The 24,142-nt window shown below is 43.9% G+C and overlaps 1 protein-coding gene across 1 annotated transcript in view; it reads right to left on the bottom strand.

Moving 5' to 3' along the window:
- Window positions 1-2,077: 2,077 nt before the first annotated feature.
- Window positions 2,078-24,142, bottom strand: part of LOC139382573 (StAR related lipid transfer domain containing 10) — a 36,539-nt gene continuing 14,474 nt past the window's right edge. The window contains exons 4-6 of the mRNA XM_071126691.1: window positions 19,499-19,616; window positions 6,476-6,528; window positions 2,078-3,088 (exon numbers count right to left, since the gene is read on the bottom strand). Coding sequence (XP_070982792.1) covers window positions 2,876-3,088; window positions 6,476-6,528; window positions 19,499-19,616 — 384 coding nt within the window. The 3' untranslated portion in view covers window positions 2,078-2,875. The remainder of the gene's footprint in view (window positions 3,089-6,475; window positions 6,529-19,498; window positions 19,617-24,142) is intronic.

Here is a 24,142-nt window from a genome sequence, read left to right as displayed (position 1 = left end):
GGGAAGGTAGGGGTGGAGGAGAGGAGGGAAAGGTGGGGGTGGAGGAGAGGAGGGGAAGGTAGGGGGTGGAGGAGAGGAGGGGAAGGTAGGGGTGGAGGAGAGGAAGGTAGGGGGTGGAGGAGAGGAGGGGAAGGTAGGGGGTGAAGGAGAGGAGGGGAAGGTAGGGGTGGAGGAGAGGAGGGAAAGGTGGGGGTGGAGGAGAGGAGAGAGGAAGACGGTGACTCATCGCTGGTCTAGTAGCCGTGGCGGGGTCAGTGTGGGGTGGCAGGGAGACAGGCCACCATGCACAGTGTGTATCCTTTTTATCGCGCCAACCCCCGTATGTGCCCCTGCTCGCCGCCCCCGGAGCAGAAGCTGACCCAGTCAATGATGTCTCAATGAGGACTAGTGGCTGAGACATCAGACAACTACCATACCAGCTTCAATTCAGAGCAGGAGGATATACAAATTCTGAAGAGAGACAGAGCAGACGCCATATTTCTGCTATACATACTATCTCTACAGGCATATTTCTGCTATACATGCTATCTCTACAGGCATATTTCTGCTATACATACTATCTCTACAGGCATATTTCTGCTTTACATACTGTATCTCTACAGGCATATTTCTGCTATACATACTATCTCTACAGGCATATTTCTGCTTTACATACTGTATCTCTACAGGCATATTTCTGCTATACATACTGTATCTCTACAGGCATATTTCTGCTTTACATACTGTATCTCTACAGGCATATTTCTGCTATACATACTGTATCTCTACAGGCATATTTCTGCTTTACATACTGTATCTACAGGCATATTTCTGCTTTACATACTATCTCTACAGGCCAGCTGACGAGTAAGCCTATAACTAGGCCTTCCCTTACTCACTCATATCAGAACAGACCCTCTGCCTCTCTCTTCATGTGTGGTTGGCCCAGCAGTAGGAGGCTTGAAAGCATTGGCACTGAGGCAGTGGTAAAGAGTCACAATTTGGGTTCATTATATAAAGAATGTGGGGTTGCAGTTGCCCGACGACTCATCCTGAATTGAATTACGCTGCTCTATCTATCGTTACCACAGGAGGTTGGTGGCACCTTGATATATTTGGCTCAAAAGGATTTTGAGTCGAAAATGCTAATTAGCATCAAAGTAGACGTCAGGCAAGACCACATATCCCAGAAAGCTCCTGCTCGTCGTCTCTAGCTGGTACCAGGTACATTTAAACAAATTTAGCCAATTTATTAATTACTACATTTAGCTAACATTAGATATTTAAATCGAAGCAGTCTCATCCAGATCATGACATTTGTAGTTTTTTTTTTATGATAGCCATATTTGAAGCTAATTACCATTTCATTTGTGGGTAAATACAGGTGAATATATTGATAAAAGTCACCTTGTCCTAGAGAGATTTACACGGTCTACAAAATGTCACGCCAGGGTAGGCCTACACGAAACACAGCCCTTATTTGAAGCGTTTCTAAAAATTCCCTATGGGAAAAATGGATGGTGGAAAAAACGATTGGAACCATTTCCCTGTTTGATCGCTAGGTTTTATGGGTATTATGACTCACACTGTGATAGTCTATGAAGAATATTATCCCTTCAGACAGCCATTTCAGACTCACCTGTCCCATAAGGCCCATGATAACAAAACGTCATTACTTTAGAGATAATGTGATTAATTGTAACCTTCCTGATTTCCCTGATCCACTCAACAACTGAACCATGTCTGTGTTTGAGAAATTGGGCCAACAAACAGAGGGAGCACTGCAGGGGAGGGCAAACTCACCAACAATTCAGATCCACAATTACATCAGAGTTTTCACTCCCTCATTTTCTCTCGGTCTCTCCTCCCTCCCCCTCCCTGTCTAGCCCTGGTGCTAAGTTGAGCGGGGAGTTGCCATGCCAACCCAGAGTGGGGATCCCGGGTCCAAACTAGGCCACACAGCAGAAGCGGCATTAAACAGTGTGTAAGTGTGACAGATTCAGACCAGAACAATCTGTTAATCAAGTCAATCATTTGTCAGACCTCGTTTAACACACACACACACACACTTTAAGAAAGACTCGGATCACAAATGAAATATGAAAACCTTTGTAGGAATCTGTATTTAAGATTGAACTCTACATACATTCATACTGTAGTGTTGAGAAAAAGAGAGTGGACCTGTGTGTGTGTGTGTGTGTGTGATCCAGAGACACATCATGTATAATGGGCAATAGAGGCAGTGATTCAGGACAAAGAGACTAACTGAAGAGGAAAGAGAAAGTGGGTGGTGTTAGTCACTGTCTCTGTCCTCTCCGATCTCACTGAGGTGTGTGTGTGGTGTTAGTCACTGTCTCTCTCCTCTCTGATCTCACTGAGGTGTGTGTGTGGTGTTAGTCACTGTCTCTCTCCTCTCTGATCTCACTGAGGTGTGTGTTTGGTGTTAGTCACTATCTCTCTCCTCTCTGATCTCACTGAGGTGTGTGTGTGGTGTTAGTCACTGTCTCTGTCCTCTCCAATCTCACTGAGGTGTGTGTGTGGTGTTAGTCACTGTCTCTCTCCTCTCCGATCTCACTGAGGTGTGTGTGGGGTGTTAGTCACTGTCTCTCTCCTCTCTGATCTCACTGAGGTGTGTGTTTGGTGTTAGTCACTATCTCTCTCCTCTCTGATCTCACTGAGGTGTGTGTGTGGTGTTAGTCACTGTCTCTGTCCTCTCCGATCTCACTGAGGTGTGTGTGGTGTTAGTCACTGTCTCTGTCCTCTCCATTCTCACTGGTGTGTGTGTGTGTGTGGTGTTAGTCACTGTCTCTCTCCTCTCCAATCTCACTGAGGTGTGTGTGGTGTTAGTCACCGTCTCTCTCCGATCTTACTGAGGTGTGTGTGTGTGTGTGTGGTGTTAGTCGCTATCTCTCTCCTCCCGTGTCTGCATCTCGCTGAGTGTACTCTCGTCAATGTTCTCCAGGCTGTCTGCGTGCTGGATGCTAAGCTCGGACAATGGGATTGTGGGTAGTGTAGTCTGCTCAGGGTAGAGCCATGGCTTGAATCCCGGGTTGTGTCTCTGCTTCCACTCTCCGTACTTCAGACACGCCTTACTGATCTTCTTCATCGCCTGTGACACACACAAACAGAGAAAGAGAGAGAGAGACATACAGACAGAGAGATATGCATTTAGCCAGGGTTAGAGAGAATTGTCTGCTCCATAGAGAGAGTGAGAGAGAGAGAGAGAGAGATAGAGAGAGAGAGAGACAGAGAGAGACAGAGACAGAGAGAGAGAGAGAGAGAGAGACAGAGAGAGACAGGTCTGCTCCATGTAGTAACCTAGTGATGGAGAGAATTTTCACCTAATCTAAACTTTCACCTAATCAAATAATTAGCCCAGCAGGAGAAGCTCTCCCTTGAGAAAGATACCCCCACCCCGAGCAGGTCAGACCAGACCTCTTCATTACATAAACCCACTGACGTGCAACCCCCAGCGGAAAATCAACCTCCCAGCACAGAGTACTACTGCCTCATTGAAATGAGGGATCAATTCACCCAGCTACACTCCAGTCAGCACAGACCCAGACAACAGTCCAGCACAACAACACTCTCTTAACCAGACCCGGAGAGCTGGAGGTGGAGAGAGACATATCTGCACTCTGGACAGTGGTGAGACAACTTCAACAGGAGAAAGAGAAGGAGCAGGAGAAGAACAGAGCACTAGAGGAGAGGATCAGACTGCTGGAGGAGAGGGTGAGGGGGATGGAGGAGAGGGTGAGGGGGATGGAGGAGAGGATCAGACTGCTGGAGGAGAGGATGAGGGGGATGGAGGAGAGGGTGAGGGGGATGGCGTGTGACAGAGAACAACCCATTAGAGAGGTGGCCACCACCACAGAGAAGCCAGCAGAACAGCCCGCCACAGACCCTGACCATAGCATCCACAACACAGCAGGACAGACAAATGAAGAAGCCCAAGACCATGGGATCCCACCCCCTCTGAGCACCTGCCCCCTGTCAGCCACCCTGATAGCCCTCCTGACTACCCCCCCACACCCACTGAGGACATTCACAAGACACAGATTTGACTCCTTATGGACTTAAACAAATATATACAAGAACAAAAACGTTTTCACAGAGTGTCATCCTGGAATATCCAAGGTCTGAGGCATAAAGAGCAGGAACCCAGACTTCATCAAAGAAATCACTAATAAGATATTATCATCCTACAAGAAACCTGGTATAGAGGAGACGGACCCACTGGTTGCCCTCTAGGTTACAGAGAGCTGGTAGTCCCATCCACCAAACTACCAGGTGGGTGGTATAGAGGAGACGGACCCACTGGTTGCCCTCTAGGTTACAGAGAGCTGGTAGTCCCATCCACCAAACTACCAGGTGTGAAACAGGGAAGGGACTCAGGGGGTATGCTAATTTGGTATAGAGCAGACCTAACTCACTCCATTAAATTAGTCAAAACAGGAACATTTTACATCTGGCTAGAAATGTAAAAAGAAATGATCTTAACAGAGAAAAATGTCCTCCTGTGTGCTACCTATATCCCCCCACTAGAATCCCCATTCTTTGATGAAGACAGCTTCTCCATCCTAGAGGGGGAAATCAATCATTTCCAGGCCCAGGGACATGTACTAGTCTGTGACGACCTAAATGCCAGAACTGGACAAGAACCTGACACCCTCAGCACACAGGGGGACAAACACCTGCCTGGAGGTGACAGCATTCCCTCCCCCATACGCCCCCCTAGACACAACTATGACAACATAACCAACAAAAACGGGTCACAACTCCTGCAGCTCTGTCAGATGCTGGGTATGTACATAGACAACGGTAGGCTTCGAGGAGACTCCTATGGTAGGTACACCTATAGCTCCTCTCTTGGCAGTAGTACTGTAGACTACTTTATCACTGACCTCAACCCAGAGTCTCTCAGAGCGTTCACAGTCAGCCCACTGACACCCCTGTCAGACCACAGCAAAATCACAGCAAGTATCTTGCCTATGCCGCTCTGTACCATCACTCATTCATATATCTTTATGTACATATTCTTTATCCCCTTACACTTGTGTCTATAAGGTAGTAGTTTTGGAATTGTTAGCTAGATTACTTGTTGGTTATTACTGCATTGTCGGAACTAGAAGCACAAGCATTTCGCTACACTCGCATTAACATCTGCTAACCATGTGTATGTGACAAATACAATTTGATTTGATTTGAACAGAGCAATACTCAATCATGAGGCATCAAAGCAAAAGGAACTGAGTAACACTAAGAAATGTTGTAGATTGAAGGAAAGTAGTGTAGAAATCTACCAAAAAACTATTAGGCAACAACAAATTCAATCCCTTCAATACAATTTCCTGGACAAAAGGTTTCACTGTAATAGTGAAGGTGTAAACTTGGCTGTAGAAAACCTAAACAGTATATTTGACTTCTCAGCTTCCCTATCAAATCAAAACATTTCTAACAGAAAACCAAAGAAAAGTAACAATAATGACAAATGGTTTTATGAAGAATGCAAAACCAATCTTCACTATGGTGAATCACTAAAACAATACAGAAATACACTACGGAAAAAGAAGGAACAGCATGTCAGAAATCAGCTCCTTGTAACTGAAGAATCCATAGAATCTAACCACTGCTGGGAAATTTGTAAAACACTTTACAAACAATAACAGGAAGAATTATCTATCCAAAATTGAGATCTCTTTGACTCTATAACAAAGAACAAACAGCAAAAACATATACATGATTAAATACAAATCTTAGAATTAACTATTAAAGATGACCAGAACCTATTGGATTCTCAAATTACCTTGAATGAGTTACAGGACAAAATAAAAACCCTCCAACCCAAAAAGGCCTGTGGTGTTGGAACCAAGGACTGATCACCCCAATCCACAATAGTGGAGACAAATTTGACCCCAATAACTACCGTGGGATATGGGTCAACCTTGGGAAAATCCTCTGCATTATCATTAACAGCAGACTTGAAGCAGAGCAGACTTGAATTGAGTTGTCTGTTGCATGTAGTAATCTAGTGATGGAGAGAGAGTTGTCTGCTGCATGTAGTAACCTAGTGATGGAGAGAGTTGTCTGCTCCATATAGTAACCTAGTAATGGAGAGAGAGTTGTCTATCTGTGCTGTAGTGTGTTTTCTATCTGTGCTGTAATGTGTTGTCTATCTGTTTGAGATCTAAGCATCTGGGGCTCTCCCAAATCATTCCTCATTCCCTTGAGATCCCCCATTGGCTATTTCAACACACACGCTTCTCGACCAGGGATGCGTAGGAGGGATCATACATTAAACATAGGTGTTCTCCCGTGTGTGCTGAGTCCTGCCAGCCAGACTCTGCTGAGTAAGAGGGTAATGCATGGACACAAACAGCCACTCACATATGTATCCTCCCCATCTCTCCCCTCTCTCCTTGCCTCAGCATTATAATGTGGTGATGGGAGTGTAATGCTGGGAAGTGTAGGCATAAGCAGACTGGAATGTACTTACTTTGGGAGCCAGAAAGTGGGAAGACTTGTTTACAACCCACTTGGGTAGTGAACCTGGGTGAGGGAAGAAGAGAGGGAGAGATTTCGATGTTACACCATGGCATGTCATCCAGGGTCAAATAGCTCAAGGGTGATTTACAGATAATTAGTTGGTGAGATATTCAGAGTTTTAAGATCTTAACAGAGAAAAAGCAATAAAGAGAGAGAGGGAGAACGAGAGAGAGAGCTGGAGAACGAGAGAGAGAGCTGGAGAATGAGAGAGAGATGGAGAACGAGAGAGAGAGCTGGAGTACGAGAGAGAGAGATGGAGAACGAGAGAGCTGGAGAACGAGAGAGAGAGATGGAGAACGAGAGATGGAGAACAAGAGAGAGATGGAGAACGAGAGAGAGCGATGGAGAACGAGAGCAAGAGATGGAGAAAGAGAGAGAGAGAGAGAGAGAGAGAGAGAGAGAGAGAGAGAGAGAGAGAGAGAAATGGAGAACAAGAGAGAGATGGAGACCAAGAGAGAGAGAGAGAGAGAGACCAAGAACGAGAGAGAGAGAGAGAGGTGGAGAACAAGCGAGACAGAGATGGAGAACAAGAGAAAGAGCAAGATGAAGAACAAGAGAGAGAGAGAGAGAGATGGAGAACAAGAGAGAGAGAGAACGAGAGAGAGAGAGAGAGAGAGAACGGGCGAAAGAGAGAGAGAGAGAATGAGAGATGGAGACCGAGAGAGAGAGAGAACGAGAGAGAGGGAGAGAGAGATGGAGACCGAGAGAGAGAGAGAACGAGAGATGGAGATCGAGAGAGAGAGAGAGAGAGAGAGAGAGATGGAGACCAAGAGAGAGAGGGAGAGAGAGAGAGATGGAGACCGAGAGAGAGAGAGATGGAGACCAAGAGAGAGAGATGGAGACCAAGAGAGAGAGATGGAGACCAAGAGAGAGAGATAGAGATGGAGACTAAGAGAGAGAGAGATGGAGACTAAGAGAGAGAGAGATGGAGACCAAGAGAGAGAGAGATGGAGACCAAGAGAGAGAGAGATGGAGACCAAGAGAGAGAGAGAGATGGAGACCAAGAGAGAGAGAGATGGAGACCAAGAGAGAGAGAAATGGAGACCAAAAGAGAGAGAGAGATGGAGACCGACAGTGAGAGATGGAGACCGAGAGAGAGAGATGGAGACCAAGAGAGAGAGAGAGAGAGATGGAGACCAAGAGAGAGAGAGATGTAGAACAAGAGAGAGAGAGAGAGAGAGAGAGAGAGAGAGAGAGAGAGAGAGAGAGAGATGGACACCGAGAGAGAGAGAGAGATGGACACCAAGAGAGAGAGAGAGAGACCAAGAACGAGAGAGAGACCAAGAATGAGAGAGAGAGAGGGAGAGAGAGAGAGAGAGAGAGGGAGAACAAGCGAGAGAGAGAGATGGAGAACAAGAGAAAGAGAGAGATGGAGAACAAGAGAGAGAGAGAGAGAGAGAGAGATGGAGAACAAGAGAGAGAGAGAGAGAGAGATGGAGAACAAGAGAGAGAGAGAGAGAGAGAGATGGAGAACGAGAGAGAGAGAGAGAGAGAGAGAGAGAGAGAGAGAGAGAGAGAGATGGAGAACAAGAAAGAGAGAGAGAGAGAGAGCTGGAGAACGAGAGAAAGAGAGAGAGAGAGAGAGAGAGAGAGATGGAGAACGAGAGAAAGAGTGAGAGAGAGAGATGGAGAATGAGAGAAAGAGAGAAGAATACCAGAAAGCAACCTGTAACCAAAATATCCAAACACTCTTAGATAACTTTCTGGATTCCACATTCACTCACAGTGAAGAAGGCATCAATCTAACAGTAAAAAACAAACTATATATTCAGGTAAACGGCAAAAGAAGAACAATTGAAATTGATAAAAAACTAAACAAAAAAGATCACAGATGACAAATGTTTTGATGCAGATTGTAAAATTATAAGGAAAAAACTTAGAACACTATCCAACCGAAAGCACAGAACCCAAATAATGGTGAATTACACCTTCATTACTGTGAGACTTTAACACTCTATAAACGTAACACTCAGAACCAAAACAGCACAGTACAACAGCAAGCAGCTGACACTAATTCAGGAGTCCATAAACACAAACAACTTCTGGCAAAATTGGAAAAAACGTTTTAAAATCGAAACAAGGAATTAGCGATAGAAAATGGTGACATATGGACAACCAAACACTCTACAACACCGTTCAAATTGACACAAAGACAGAACAACGCCAAATTCATGAGGAGTTGAATGGATTAGAAAAAGCTATAAAGGACAATCAAAATCAACTGGACTCCCCAGTTACTGACCAGGAGCTCTATAAGAAACTAAACTATTACTGACCAGGAGCTCTATAAGAAACTAAACTATTACTGACCAGGAGCTCTATAAGAAACTAAACTATTACTGACCAGGAGCTCTATAAGAAACTAAACTATTACTGACCAGGAGCTCTATAAGAAACTAAACTATTACTGACCAGGAGCTCTATAAGAAACTAAACTATTACTGACCAGGAGCTCTATAAGAAACTAAACTATTACTGACCAGGAGCTCTATAAGAAACTAAACTATTACTGACCAGGAGCTCTATCAGAAACTAAACTATTACTGACCAGGAGCTCTATAAGAAACTAAACTATTACTGACCAGGAGCTCTATAAGAAACTAAACTATTACTGACCAGGAGCTCTATAAGAAACTAAACTATTACTGACCAGGAGCTCTATAAGAAACTAAACTATTACTGACCAGGAGCTCTATAAGAAACTAAACTATTACTGACCAGGAGCTCTATAAGAAACTAAACTATTACTGACCAGGAGCTCTATAAGAAACTAAACTATTACTGACCAGGAGCTCTATAAGAAACTAAACTATTACTGACCAGGAGCTCTATAAGAAACTAAACTATTACTGACCAGGAGCTATATAAGAAACTAAACTATTACTGACCACGAGCTCTATAAGAAACTAAACTATTACTGACCAGGAGCTCTATAAGAAACTAAACTATTACTGACCAGGAGCTCTATAAGACACTAAACTATTACTGACCAGGAGCTCTATCAGAAACTAAACTATTACTGACCAGGAGCTCTATAAGAAACTAAACTATTACTGACCAGGAGCTCTATAAGAAACTAAACTATTACTGACCAGGAGCTCTATAAGAAACTAAACTATTACTGACCAGGAGCTCTATAAGACACTAAACTATTACTGACCAGGAGCTCTATAAGAAACTAAACTATTACTGACCAGGAGCTCTATAAGAAACTAAACTATTACTGACCAGGAGCTCTATAAGAAACTTCAGGCTCTCAAATTTAAAAAAGCCTGCGGACCTGATGGCATCCTAAATGAGATGCTCAAACTCACTAGTGCAAAATTTAAATTGGCTATATTAAAACGGTTTAATTTGATCCTGAGTGTAGGTTATTTCCCTGACATCTGGAATCAAGGACTCATAACCCCAATCTTTAATAATGGAGACATATTTGACCCGAACAATTACAGAGGCATTTGTGTGAACAGTAACCTGGGGAAGGTTTTCTGTAGTATTATAAATGTAAGAGTTATAAACTTCCTTAATAAGCACAATGTCTTGAGTAAAAGCCAAATTGAATTTATACCAAAACATCTCACAACTGATCATATTTACACCCGACACACCCTGATACAAACATGTCCACCAAAATAATACCAAAATATATGCTTGCTTTATCGACTTCCAAAAAGCATTTGATTCTATTTGGCATACAGGACTGTTCTACAATGTTACTGAAAGTGGTGTAGGGGGTAAAACATATGACATAATTAAATCAATATATACTGGCAATACGTGCAGCACTAAAATTGGTAAGAAAATAACAGAATTCTTTAACCAGGGGCGGGGCCTTCGCCAGGGTTGCAATCTGAGCCCTGCACTCTTCAATATTTACATCAACAAATTGGCCACTATTCTAGAAAAATCCTCAGCCCCTGGTGTTAGTCTCCACAATTCAGAAGTTAAATGCCTACTCTTCGCAGATGACCTATGCCTGCTGTCACCCACAGCACATGGCCTACAGCAGAGCCTGGACCTGCTCGAGCAGTACTGCCAGACCTGGGCCCTGGCAGTAAACCCCAAAATACTAAAATAATGATTTGCCAGAGAAGATACAGATCTCAGGAAATTAGACCAAATTTCTCAATTGGTACAAAATATATAGAGTATTGCACACACTACAATTACTTAGGTTTAAAACTAAGCTAAACTGGAAACCTTAATGAGGCAGTGAATGAACAGAGAGAGAAAGCACGCCGGGCATTCTACGGCATTAAAAAGCTCATTCAAATTGAAAGACCTTTTAAAATTTGGCTAAAACTAATTGAATATGTCATTGAACCAATTGCACTTTATGGCAGCGAGGTGTGGGGTCCACTTGCAGATTTCATCAAATGGGACAAACACTCCACTGAAACCCTGCATGCAGAGTTCTGTAAGATTATCCTACATGTCCAGAGGAAAACTACAAACAATGCATGCAGGGCAGAATTAGGCCAATATCCACTAATAATAAAAACTCAAAAAAGAGCAATTAAGTTTTGGAAACATCTAAAATACAGTGACCCCCTCTCATATCATTACCAAAAAGAGTCCCCTCATCCAGCTGGTCCTGGGGCTGAGTTCACAAACCTGTTCTACTAACACACTGAAGCCTCAGGACCAGAACATCCAATCAGAATAAACCAAATTACAACACAGTCAAAACAAAACTGCATTGCTTATTGGGAAACACAAGCACAAAGCAAAATGCAGTGCTATCTGGCCCTAACGTACACAGTGGCTAACTATTTGACAATGTTTACTGATCAAAACCTAAGAAAAACCTTGACAAAGTACAGGCTCAGTGAGCACAGCCTTGCCATTGAGAAGGGTAGACAGAGGAAAACCTGGCTCCCTGTAGAGGAAAGGCTGTGCAACCACTGCACCACAGCAGAACCTGGCTCCCTGTAGAGGAAAGGCTGTGCAACCACTGCACCACAGCAGAACCTGAGACAGAGCTGCATTTCCTGACAAAATGTAAAAAATATAAAACAATTAGAGAGTGTCATTTCCCCAAATTTGAAACCCTTATTCAAGGTTTAAAAAACTCTCTGATGAGGATAGGCTATCCGTCCTGTTGGGGGAGGACGCAGAGAGCTGTGGGTTGGCAGCACACTTCATTGCTGCCTGCCATAAGTTGAGGGACAGTGTCTGACAGACCAATCAACCTGCACATGTCCTCTACTGTATGCTTATTGTTATTTTTGAATGTATGGTTATTTTGACCCTTGGTTGTTGTTGTTTGATTCTCATTTTTTTTTCATTTTGTAAATATCCAAAGTAAGCTTTGGCAAATGTACATTGTTACGTCATGCCAATAAAGCAAATTGAATTGAATTGAGAGAGAGAACAAGAGAGAACAAGAGAGAGAGAGATGGAGAACAAGAGAGAGAGAGAGGAGAATGAGAGAAGAATGAGAGAGTGAGATGGAGAACGAGAGAGAGAGAGAGAGAGAGATGGAGCACGAGAGAGAGAGAGATGGAGCACGAGAGAGAGAGAGATAGATGGAGAACGAGAGAGAGAGATGGAGAACGAGAGAGAGAGAGAGAGAGATGGAGAGAGAGATGGAGAACAAGAGAGAGAGAGAGAGAGATGGAGAGAGAGATGGAGCACGAGAGAGAGAGAGAGAGAGATGGAGAGAGAGATGGAGAACAAGAGAGAGAGAGAGAGATGGAGAATGAGAGAGAGAACGAGAGAGAGAGAGAAATGGAGAATGAGAGAGAGAGAGAGAGAGAGAGATGGAGAACGAGAGAGAGAGAGAGATGGAGAACGAGAGAGAGAGAGAGATGGAGAACGAGAGAGAGAGAGAGATGGAGAACGAGAGAGAGAGAGAGATGGAGAACGAGAGAGAGAGAGAGATGGAGAACGAGAGAGAGAAAGAGAGATAGAGAACGAGAGAGAGAGAACGAGAGAGAAAGAGAACAAGAGAGAGAGAGGAGAATGAGAGAGAGAGAGAGAGAGAGAGAGCGAGAGAGAGAGAGAGATGGAGAACGAAAGAGAGAGATGGAGAACGAGAGAGAGAGAGATGGAGAACGAGAGAGAGAGAGAGAGAGAGATGGAGAACAGGAGAGAGAGAGAGAGAGATGGAGAACAGGAGAGAGATGGAGAACGAGAGAGAGAGAGATGGAGAACGAGAGAGAGAGAGAGACCAAACAAACCAAAACAAAGGCAAAGTCTTCTCATGCTTTGTTGATTTCAAAAAAGCCTTCGACTCAATTTGGCATGAGGGTCTGCTAATCAAACTGATGGAAAGTGGTGTTGGGGGTAAAACATACGACATTATAAAATCCATGTACACAAACAACAAGTGTGCGGTTAAAATTGGCAAAAAACACACAAATTTCTTCACACAGGGTCGTGTGGTTAGACAGGGATGCAGCTTAAGCCCCACCCTCTTCAACATATATATCAACGAATTGGCGCGGGCACTAGAAAAGTCTGCAGCACCCGGCCTCACCCTACTAGAATCCAAAGTCAAATGTCTGCTGTTTGCTGATGATCTGGTGCTTCTGTCACCAACCAAGGAGGGCCTACAGCAGCACCTAGATCTTATTGATTCTGTCAGACCTGGGCCCTGACAATAAATCTCAGTAGGACCAAAATAATGGTGTTCCAAAAAAGGTCCAGTCACCAGGACCACAAATACAAATTCCATCTAGACACTGTTGCCCTAGAGCACACAAAAAACTATACATACCTCGGCCTAAACATCAGCGCCACAGGTAACTTCCACAAAGCTGTGAACGATCTGAGAGACAAGGCAAGAAGGGCATTCTATGCCATCAAAAGGAACATAAATTTCAACATACCAATTAGGATTTGGCTAAAAATACTTGAATCAGTCATAGAGCCCATTGCCCTTTATGGTTGTGAGGTCTGGGGTCCGCTCACCAACCAAGACTTCACAAAATGGGACAAATACCAAATTGAGACTCTGCACGCAGAATTCTGCAAAAATATCCTCTGTGTACAACGTAGAACACCAAATAATGCATGCAGAGCAGAATTAGGCCGATACCCACTAATTATCAAAATTCAGAAAAGAGCCGTTAAATTCTATAACCACCTAAAAGGAAGCGATTCCCAAACCTTCCACAACAAAGCCTTCACCTACAGAGAGATGAACCTGGAGAAGAGTCCCCTAAGCAAGCTGGTCCTGGGGCTCTGTTCACAAACACAAACACACCCTACAGAGCCCCAGGACAGCAACACAATTAGACCCAACCAAATCATGAGAAAACAAAAAGATAATTACTTGACACATTGGAAAGAATTAACAAAAAAACAGAGCAAACTAGAATGCTATTTGGCCCTAAACAAAGAGTACACAGTGGCAGAATACCTGACCACTGAGACTGACCCAAAATTAAGGAAAGCTTTGACTATGTACAGACTCAGTGAGCATAGCCTTGCTATTGAGAAAGGCCGCCGTAGGCAGACATGGCTCTCAAGAGAAGACAGGCTATGTGCTCACTGCCTACAAAATGAGGTGGAAACTGAGCTGCACTTCCTAACCTCCTGCCCAATGTATGACCATATTAGAGAGACATATTTCCCTCAGATTACACAGATCCACAAAGAATTAGAAAACAAATCCAATTTTGAAAAACTCCCATATCTACTGGGTGAAATTCCACAGTGTGCCACCACAGCAGCAAGATTTGTGACCTGTTGCTACAAGAAAAGGGCAACCAGTGAAGAACAAACACCATTGTAAATACAACCCATATTTATGCTTATTTATTTTATCTTGTGTCCTTTACCATTTGTACATTGTTAAAACACTGTATATATATATATATATAATATGACATTTGTAATGTCTTTATTGTTTTGAAACTTCTGTATGTGTGATGTTTACTGTTAATTTTTATTGTTTATTTCACTTTATATATTCACTTTATATATTATCTACCTCACTTGCTTTGGCAATGTTAACACATGTTTCCCATGCCAATAAAGCCCTTGAATTGAATTGAGAGAACGAGAGAGAGAGATGGAGAACGAGAGAGAGAGAGAGAGATGGAGAATGAGAGAGAGAGAGAGAGAACGAGAGAGAGAGAAATGGAGAATGAGAGAGAGAGAGAAATGGAGAATGAGAGAGAGAGAGAAATGGAGAATGAGAGAGAGAGAGAGATGGAGAACGAGAGAGAGAGAGAGAGATGGAGAACGAGAGAGAGAGAGAGATGGAGAACGAGAGAGAGAGAGATGGAGAACGAGAGAGAGAGAGATGGAGAACTAGAGAGCGAGAGAGAAGGAGAGAGAGAGAGAAATGGAGAATGAGAGAGAGAGAGAAATGGAGAATGAGAGAGAGAAAGAGAGAGAGAGATGGAGAACGAGAGAGAGAGAGAGAGAACGAGAGAGAGAGAGAGAGAGAGAGAGATGGAGAACGAGAGAAAGAGAGAGAACAAGAACGAGAGAGAGAGCTTCAGAGCCACCCAGACGAGGCCTCCCACCCCCCTGCCCCCCACTGCAGACCCACACCTGGAGGAGCCACAGCCCGGAAGGCAGAGTTACGCACAGGCTGTGAGAGGAGCAACTGGCCCAGCCCCCACCAACCAAATGAATGTACATAGTCAATGGTAGGCTGAGAGGGGACTCTTTTGGTAGGTACACCTACAACTCATCCCTTGGCAGCAGCACTGTAGACTACTTCCTCACCGACCTAAACCCAGAGTCTCTCAGAGCCTTCACAGTCAGCCCACTAACACCTCTCTCAGACCACAGTAAAATCACAGTGTATCTGAGAAGAGCAGAACCCAACCATGAAGCATCACGGCCCAATAAATTACATGGTACAAAACAGGCCTATAGATGGAGTGCAAACAGTAGACATCTACCAAAAAGCAATTAGTAGCCCAAAAATGCAATCTCTCCTGGACAACTGTTTAGCCTTAACATTCTCCTTCAGCAACGAAGGTGTAAATTTGGCTGTTTGGAATATAAACTTCATATTTGTCAAATTAGCCTCCTTGGCTAATTTAAAGAAGCATAAGAGCAAACCAGAAATAACAGATAATGAAAAATGGTTTGATAATGATTGCAAAAATCTAAGAAAGTAATTGAGAAATATATCTAATCAAAAACACAGAGAACCAGACAACAAAAATATACACCTTCAATAGGGGGAAACACTGAAGCAATACAAACACACCCTAAGAACAAAAAAGGAACAGCACATTAGAAATCAGCTGGATGGAATTGAGGAATCCATAGAATCAAACCACTTCTGGGAGAATTGGAATAAATTAAACAAACCTCATCATGAGTAATTGGCTATCCAAAATGGGGATATGTGGAGAAATCACTTTGCAATCCTCTACAGCAATATAACAAAGAGCCCAGAACAAAAGGATATACAAGAAAAATGACAAATCCTTGAATCAGCAGTCAAAGACTACCAGAATCCTGTGGATACCCCAATTACAGAAGAATATTTATTGGAAAAACGATGCAGTCTCCAACCCAAAAAGGCCTGTGGTGCTGATGCTATTTTAAATGAAATGATCAAATGTACAGACCACAAATTGGCTATACTCAAACTCTTCAACAATATCCTCACTGCAGGTATTTTCCCCGATATTTGGAACCAGGGATTGATCACACCAATCTATAAAAATGGAGACAAATTTGACCCAAATAATTACAGAGGAATTTGCGTTAACAGCAACTTGGGGAAAATTCTCTGCAGTATTATAAATAGCAGACTACATCATTTCCTTGACGAACACAACGTCCTGAAAAGAAGCCAGATTGGATTTTAAAAAATTTATCGTACAACAGACAACATTTACACCCTCCACACTCTAATTGATAAACAAGTAAACCAAAACAAAGGCAAAATCTACTCGTGTTTTGTAGATTTCAAGAAAGCATTTGATTCAATTTGGCAGGAAGGTCTTTTTTTATAGACTAATAGAAAGTGGTATTGGAGGGAAAACATATGATACTATTAAATCAATGTACACTAAAAACAAATGTGCGGTTAAAATTGGCAACAAGCAAACAGACTTCTTCTCTCAGGGACGGGGAGTGAAACAGGGCTGTCCAATAAGTCCGACACTATTTAACATCTACATTAATGAATTGACAACAAGCAAACAGACTTCTTCTCTCAGGGACGGGGAGTGAAACAGGGCTGTCCAATAAGTCCGACACTATTTAACATCTACATTAATGAATTGACAACAAGCAAACAGACTTCTTCTCTCAGGGACGGGGAGTGAAACAGGGCTGCCTAATAAGTCCAACACTATTTAACATCTACATTAATGAATTAACAACAAGCAAACAGACTTCTTCTCTCAGGGACGGGGAGTGAAACAGGGCTGCCCAATAAGTCCAACACTATTTAACATCTACATTAATGAATTGACAACAAGCAAACAGACTTCTTCTCTCAGGGACGGGGAGTGAAACAGGGCTGCCCAATAAGTCCAATACTATTTAACATCTACATTAATGAATTGACAACAAGCAAACAGACTTCTTCTCTCAGGGACGGGGAGTGAAACAGGGCTGCCCAATAAGTCCAATACTATTTAACATCTACATTAATGAATTGGCAAAAACATTAGAAGAATCGATAGCACCTGGTATCACCCTACACAACACTGAAATCAAGTGTCTGCTGTACGCAGATGACCTGGTGCTGCGGTCTCCCACTAAAGAGGGGTTACAGCAGCACCTAGATCATCTTCACAGGTTCTGTCAGATCTGGGCTCTGATTGTTAACCTAAAAAAACTTTATATAATGATATTCCAAAAAAGGTCCGGAAATCAGGATGACAAATATAAATTCTATTTGGACACAGTTCTATTAGAACACACCAAATACTACACATATCTAGGACTAAATATCAGCAACACAGGTAGCTTTCACATGGCTGTGAATGAGCTGAGAGACAAAGCAAGAAGAGCATTCTATGCCATTAAAAGGAACATCAAAATCGAAATTCCAATTAGATTCTGGCTCAAAATGTTTCAATCAGTTATAGAACCAATTGCTCTATATGGCAGGGAAGTATGGGGTCCAATCTCTAATAATCAATTCACCAAATGGGACAAACATCCAATTGAAATACTGCATGCAGAGTTTTGCAAGACTGTATTGCAAGTGCAAAGAAAAACTCCAAATAACGCATGTAGAGCAGAATTGGGCCAATACCCCCTCCTCATTCGAATAGAAAAAAGAGCCATCAAATTTTACAACCATCTAAAAACAAGTGACCCCAAAACATTCCATCACACAGCTCTACAATGTCAAGAGATGAAAAAAGAGAAGAGTCCCCTCAGCCAGCTGGTTCTGAGGCTCAGTTCACCAACCCAAACCAATCTGGCCCAACCAAATCAACACAAAACAAAAATATATCACCTATTGGAAAGACACCACAAAAAATCTAAGTAAACTTCAATGCTATTTGGCTCTAAACAGACAGTGCATGGTGGCAGACTATCTGACCACTGTGACTGATAGAAAACTGAGGAAAACACTGACTAGGTACAGACTCAGTGAGCACAGTCTGGCTATAGAGACCAGTCGTCACAGACAAACCTGGCTGCCCAGAGAGGACAGGCTGTGCTCACTCTGCTCCAGGGGAGAGGTAGAGACAGAGCTGCATTTCCTATTACAATGTGACAAATACTCAGACCTAAGAGAATATTTATTTCCCAAAATTATAATTCAATACAAAGAATTTGAAACTATAAAAGATGAAGAAAAAATCAAATATTTACTGGGTGAAAAGCCAAAATGTGCAGTTTTGTCAACCAAATGTGTCCTCCTGCCACAACCTGAGGGACAGCCAGTGAAAAGTGCAATGTAATGTCAATATTATTTCCCATCTTGTTTTGTTTTGTCTTTCATACCATGTCGTGTGTCTTCTCAGTCATGATGACACTGGTCCACTACCATGTTGTGTGTCTTCTCAGTCATGTTGACACTGGTCCACTACCATTGCTTTAATGTATTGTTGTTCTCATTAATATTGTTGTTGTAGTTGTTGTTAATGGTAATCCCATGTCCACTACTACTATTATTATTTCTGTTGGTCCAACCATTTATTTATATATAAATATATTTTATATAGTTATAGTATATATATATTTTTTTCTATATGTATACTTTGACAATGTGAGTAATAATGAACATGCCATGTCAATAAAGTAAATTGAATTGAATTGAGAGAGATGGAGAACGAGAGAGAGAGAGATGGAGAACAAGAGAGAGAGAGAGATGGAGAACAAGAGAGAGAGAGATGGAGAACAAGAGAGAGAGAGATGGAGAACAAGAGAGAGAGAGATGGAGAACAAGAGAGAGAGAGATGGAGAACAAGAGAGAGAGATGGAGAACAAGAGAGAGAGATGGAGAACAAGAGAGAGAGATGGAGAACAAGAGAGAGAGCGAGATGGAGAACGAGAGAGAGAGAGATGGAGAACGAGAGAGAGAGAGATGGAGAACAAGAGAGAGAGATGGAGAACAAGAGAGAGTGATGGAGAACAAAAGAGAGAGCGAGATGGAGAACGAGAGAGATAGAGATGGAGAACGAGAGAGAGAGAGATGGAGAACGAGAGAGAGAGATGGAGAACGAGAGAGAGAGATAGAGAACGAGAGAGAGAGATGGAGAACGAGAGATGGGGAACGAGAGAGAGAGATGGAGAATGAGAGAGAGAGATGCGGGACTGTCCCTGTCCTACAGATCCATAGTTACTATGGTGATTTCTGTTGAAAGAAGGTCCTGAGTACGAATCATTCATTAACTCTCCAAGCACATTAACCACCTGGTGGCTCCTGAGAGGACGACTGATAATAATATCTGCAATGGAGAAAATGGAATGGTATCAAACATGTGGTTTCCATGTGATTCATACCATTTCATTGACTCCATTCCAGCCATTACTATGAGCCGTCCTCCCCTCAGAAACCTCCACTGAGTCTTGTGTGTATTACCTTTTGGGTCCACGTGTGCCAGGTAGGTAAGAGTGCAGTGGTTCGGTCCGTGGCTCTGGATCAGGTAGCCAGTCTGGATGGACACAGCTCGTACCATGTCCTTCTTTGGCGGGTATTTCTACAGGAACAGTGGAACAGCCCTAGTTAGCACAGAACACCCCTATCTGAGGAAATGGTCTCAACCACTGACACTAGGTTCAATTGCTGTAAATACAATTGACTCCAGATATTTGGGTTTGTTTTGCATGAGTGCACAATACAGCCATAACATGCTGTCATGACTTCCGCCGAAGTCGGCTCCTCTCCTTGTTCGTTCGGCGATCGACGTCACCGGCTTTCTAGCCATCGCCGCTCCATTTTTCATATTCCATTTGTTTTGTCTTGTTTCCATACACACCTGGTTTTCATTCCCTAATCACACTGCATGTATTTAGTCCTCTGTTGACCTCCAGGTCTTTGTGTGTGATTGTTTTGATGTTATGTGGGTATTGTTACACGCCAGACTTCTGTTAATGTTCTGTGTTTTGGGCACGTTTTATGTACTTATGTGCTTTCGTTTGGACCGGAATGAAAAGTGCGACTGTTAACGACACTCTGCTCTCCTGCACCTGACTTCGCCTCCAGTACACACCCTTAACACATGCAAATATCCAAAGCAATTCAAACAAAATGAATTTGAATTAAAACAATTATGAACTGCCCTGCACTTAAACAGAGTTTAAATTTAAAAGATGATATTCACTTACCAAGAGTTTAATGCACAAAGTAATATATATTCTGGAGGGGTAAAGTGATTCTCTCTCCTCTCCTTTAGATCTACAGCTCTGTCATCTGACCATGTCTCGTCCAATAACCCTCACCTCTCACTAAACCCAATAACCCTCACCTCCCACTAAACCCAATAACCCTCACCTCCCACTAAACCCAATAACCCTCACCTCCAACTAAACTCAATAACCCTCACCTCCCACTAAACCCAATAACTCTCACCTCCCACTAAACCCAATAACCCTCACCTCCCACTAAACCCAATAACCCTCACCTCCCACTAAACCCAATAACCCTCACCTCCAACTAAACTCAATAACCCTCACCTCCCACTAAACCCAATAACTCTCACCTCCCACTAAACCCAATAACCCTCACCTCCCACTAAACTCAATAACCCTCACCTCCCACTAAACCCAATAACTCTCACCTCCCACTAAACCCAATAACCAACACCTCCCACTAAACCCAATAACCCTCACCTCCCACTAAACCCAATAACTCTCACCTCCCACTAAACCCAATAACTCTCACCTCCCACTAAACCCCATAACCCCTACCTCCCACTAAACCCAATAACCCTCACCTCCCACTAAACCCAATAACCCTCACCTCACACTAAACCCATTAACCCTCACCTCCCACTAAACCCAATAACCCTCACCTCCCACTAAACCCAATAACTCTCACCTCCCACTAAACCCAAAAACCCTCACCTCCCACTAAACCCAATAACCCTCACCTCCCACTAAACCCAATAACCCTCACCTCTCACTAATCCCAATAACCCTCACCTCCCACTAAACCCAATAACTCTCACCTCCCACTAAACCCAATAACTCTCACCTCCCACTAAACCCCATAACCCCTACCTCCCACTAAACCCAATAACCCTCACCTCCCACTAAACCCAATAACCCTCACCTCACACTAAACCCATTAACCCTCACCTCCCACTAAACCCAATAACCCTCACCTCCCACTAAACCCAATAACTCTCACCTCCCACTAAACCCAAAAACCCTCACCTCCCACTAAACCCAATAACCCTCACCTCCCACTAAACCCAATAACCCTCACCTCTCACTAAGCCCAATAACCCTCACCTCCCACTAAACCCAATAACTCTCACCTCCCACTAAACCCAATAACTCTCACCTCCCACTAAACCCCATAACCCCTACCTCCCACTAAACCCAATAACCCTCACCTCCCACTAAACCCAATAACCCTCACCTCACACTAAACCCATTAACCCTCACCTCCCACTAAACCCAATAACCCTCACCTCCCACTAAACCCAATAACTCTCACCTCCCACTAAACCCAAAAACCCTCACCTCCCACTAAACCCAATAACCCTCACCTCCCACTAAACCCAATAACCCTCACCTCTCACTAAGCCCAATAACCCTCACCTCCCACTAAACCCAATAACTCTCACCTCCCACTAAACCCAATAACTCTCACCTCCCACTAAACCCCATAACCCCTACCTCCCACTAAACCCAATAACCCTCACCTCCCACTAAACCCAATAACCCTCACCTCACACTAAACCCATTAACCCTCACCTCCCACTAAACCCAATAACCCTCACCTCCCACTAAACCCAATAACTCTCACCTCCCACTAAACCCAAAAACCCTCACCTCCCACTAAACCCAATAACCCTCACCTCCCACTAAACCCAATAACCCTCACCTCTCACTAAGCCCAATAACCCTCACTAAACTCAATGTGAGAAAAGTAGCTATGTTTGTGTGGATGTTTTGTATGTATGTTGTTCTTTATCGTGTCTTGCAGGTTTGTTGAGTGTTTGCGTGTGTAAGCTTACAGCAGCAGCAGTCACGTGAGTTTTCCACTTAACATTGATCACACACACACACACCACACAAGAGAGAGAGAGAAAGAAAGAGAAACATGTTGAGTGCTTCCTTCTAGACAGGATGCCTCGATCTCGCTGTCTTCCTCCACTGGGCAGAAAAACAACCACAGCATGTGGGCCTAATTCCAAACCAAACCGTTATCCCCTACCTTTCTGCCCTAGGTGACTAGTTTTGTCAGGTCTGATTGAACAGGAGAAAGGAGAGTGGTATTATAAGGGTTCTAGAAGGCTCCTCCAATAAGCTCAAGTCAAGGTTCTACCATCTTGCTTTCAACTTCTCAAAGGTCCTGAAGGACAGATTCTGAAGGACAGATTGGAAGGAGATACATTTTCAGTTTGGCATTGAGCCACTGTACTGTCTGAGTGATCTAACCCGGAGCTACCACTACCCTATCCAGCGCACACACACACACACGCACACGCGCACACAGGCTTTGTCCAGCATTAGCAGTGGCACGGACCAATAAAGCTTTATTCAAATGCCCTGAGGGAGACTAGGCTTCAGGTCTGTTCTCTTCTGTTTCTCCCTGTAGAGCATCACACAACCAGTTATAGTTAGAGTTATAGTATAGGAACAGGGTTGGAGAGCCCTGAGGGAGAAGGTATAGTACAGGAACAGGGTTGGAGAGCCCTGAGGGAGAAGGTATAGTACAGGAACAGGGTTGGAGAGCCCTGAGGGAGAAGGTATAGTACAGGAACAGGGTTGGAGAGCCCTGAGGGAGAAGGTATAGTACAGGAACAGGGTTGGAGAGCCCTGAGGGAGAAGGTATAGTACAGGAACAGGGTTGGAGAGCCCTGAGGGAGAAGGTATAGTACAGGAACATGGTTGGAGAGCCCTGAGGGAGAAGGTATAGTACAGGAACAGGGTTGGATAGCCCTGAGGGAGAAGGTATAGTACAGGAACAGGGTTGGAGAGCCCTGAGGGAGAAGGTATAGTACAGGAACAGGGTTGGAGAGCCCTGAGGGAGAAGGTATAGTACAGGAACAGGGTTGGAGAGCCCTGAGGGAGAAGGTATAGTACAGGAACCGGGTTGGATAGCCCTGAGGGAGAAGGTATAGTACAGGAACAGGGTTGGAGAGCCCTGAGGGAGAAGGTATAGTACAGGAACAGGGTTGGAGAGCCCTGAGGGAGAAGGTATAGTACAGGAACAGGGTTGGAGAGCCCTGAGGGAGGAGGTATAGTACAGGAACAGGGTTGGAGAGCCCTGAGGGAGAAGGTATAGTACAGGAACAGGGTTGGAGAGCCCTGAGGGAGAAGGTATAGTACAGGAACAGGGTTGGAGAGCCCTGAGGGAGAAGGTATAGTACAGGAACAGGGTTGGAGAGCCCTGAGGGAGAAGGTATAGTACAGGAACAGGGTTGGAGAGCCCTGAGGGAGAAGGTATAGTACAGGAACAGGGTTGGAGAGCCCTGAGGGAGAAGGTATAGTACAGGAACAGGGTTGGAGAGCCCTGAGGGAGAAGGTATAGTACAGGAACAGGGTTGGAGAGCCCTGAGGGAGAAGGTATAGTACAGGAACAGGGTTGGATAGCCCTGAGGGAGAAGGTATAGTACAGGAACAGGGTTGGATAGCCCTGAGGGAGAAGGTATAGTACAGGAACAGGGTTGGAGAGCCCTGAGGGAGAAGGTATAGTACAGGAACAGGGTTGGAGAGCCCTGAGGGAGAAGGTATAGTACAGGAACAGGGTTGGATAGCCCTGAGGGAGAAGGTATAGTACAGGAACAGGGTTGGAGAGCCCTGAGGGAGAAGGTATAGTACAGGAACAGGGTTGGAGAGCCCTGAGGGAGAAGGTATAGTACAGGAACAGGGTTGGAGAGCCCTGAGGGAGAAGGTATAGTACAGGAACAGGGTTGGAGAGCCCTGAGGGAGAAGGTATAGTACAGGAACAGGGTTGGAGAGCCCTGAGGGAGAAGGTATAGTACAGGAACAGGGTTGGAGAGCCCTGAGGGAGAAGGTATAGTACAGGAACAGGGTTGGAGAGCCCTGA

Source organism: Oncorhynchus clarkii, chromosome 24 (genome assembly GCF_045791955.1).
Source record: "Oncorhynchus clarkii lewisi isolate Uvic-CL-2024 chromosome 24, UVic_Ocla_1.0, whole genome shotgun sequence".
NCBI classification, from domain to species: Eukaryota; Metazoa; Chordata; class Actinopteri; order Salmoniformes; family Salmonidae; genus Oncorhynchus; species Oncorhynchus clarkii.
The sequence above is the reverse complement of the archived record's forward strand: the minus strand, read 5'-3'. Positions and strand labels throughout refer to the sequence as shown.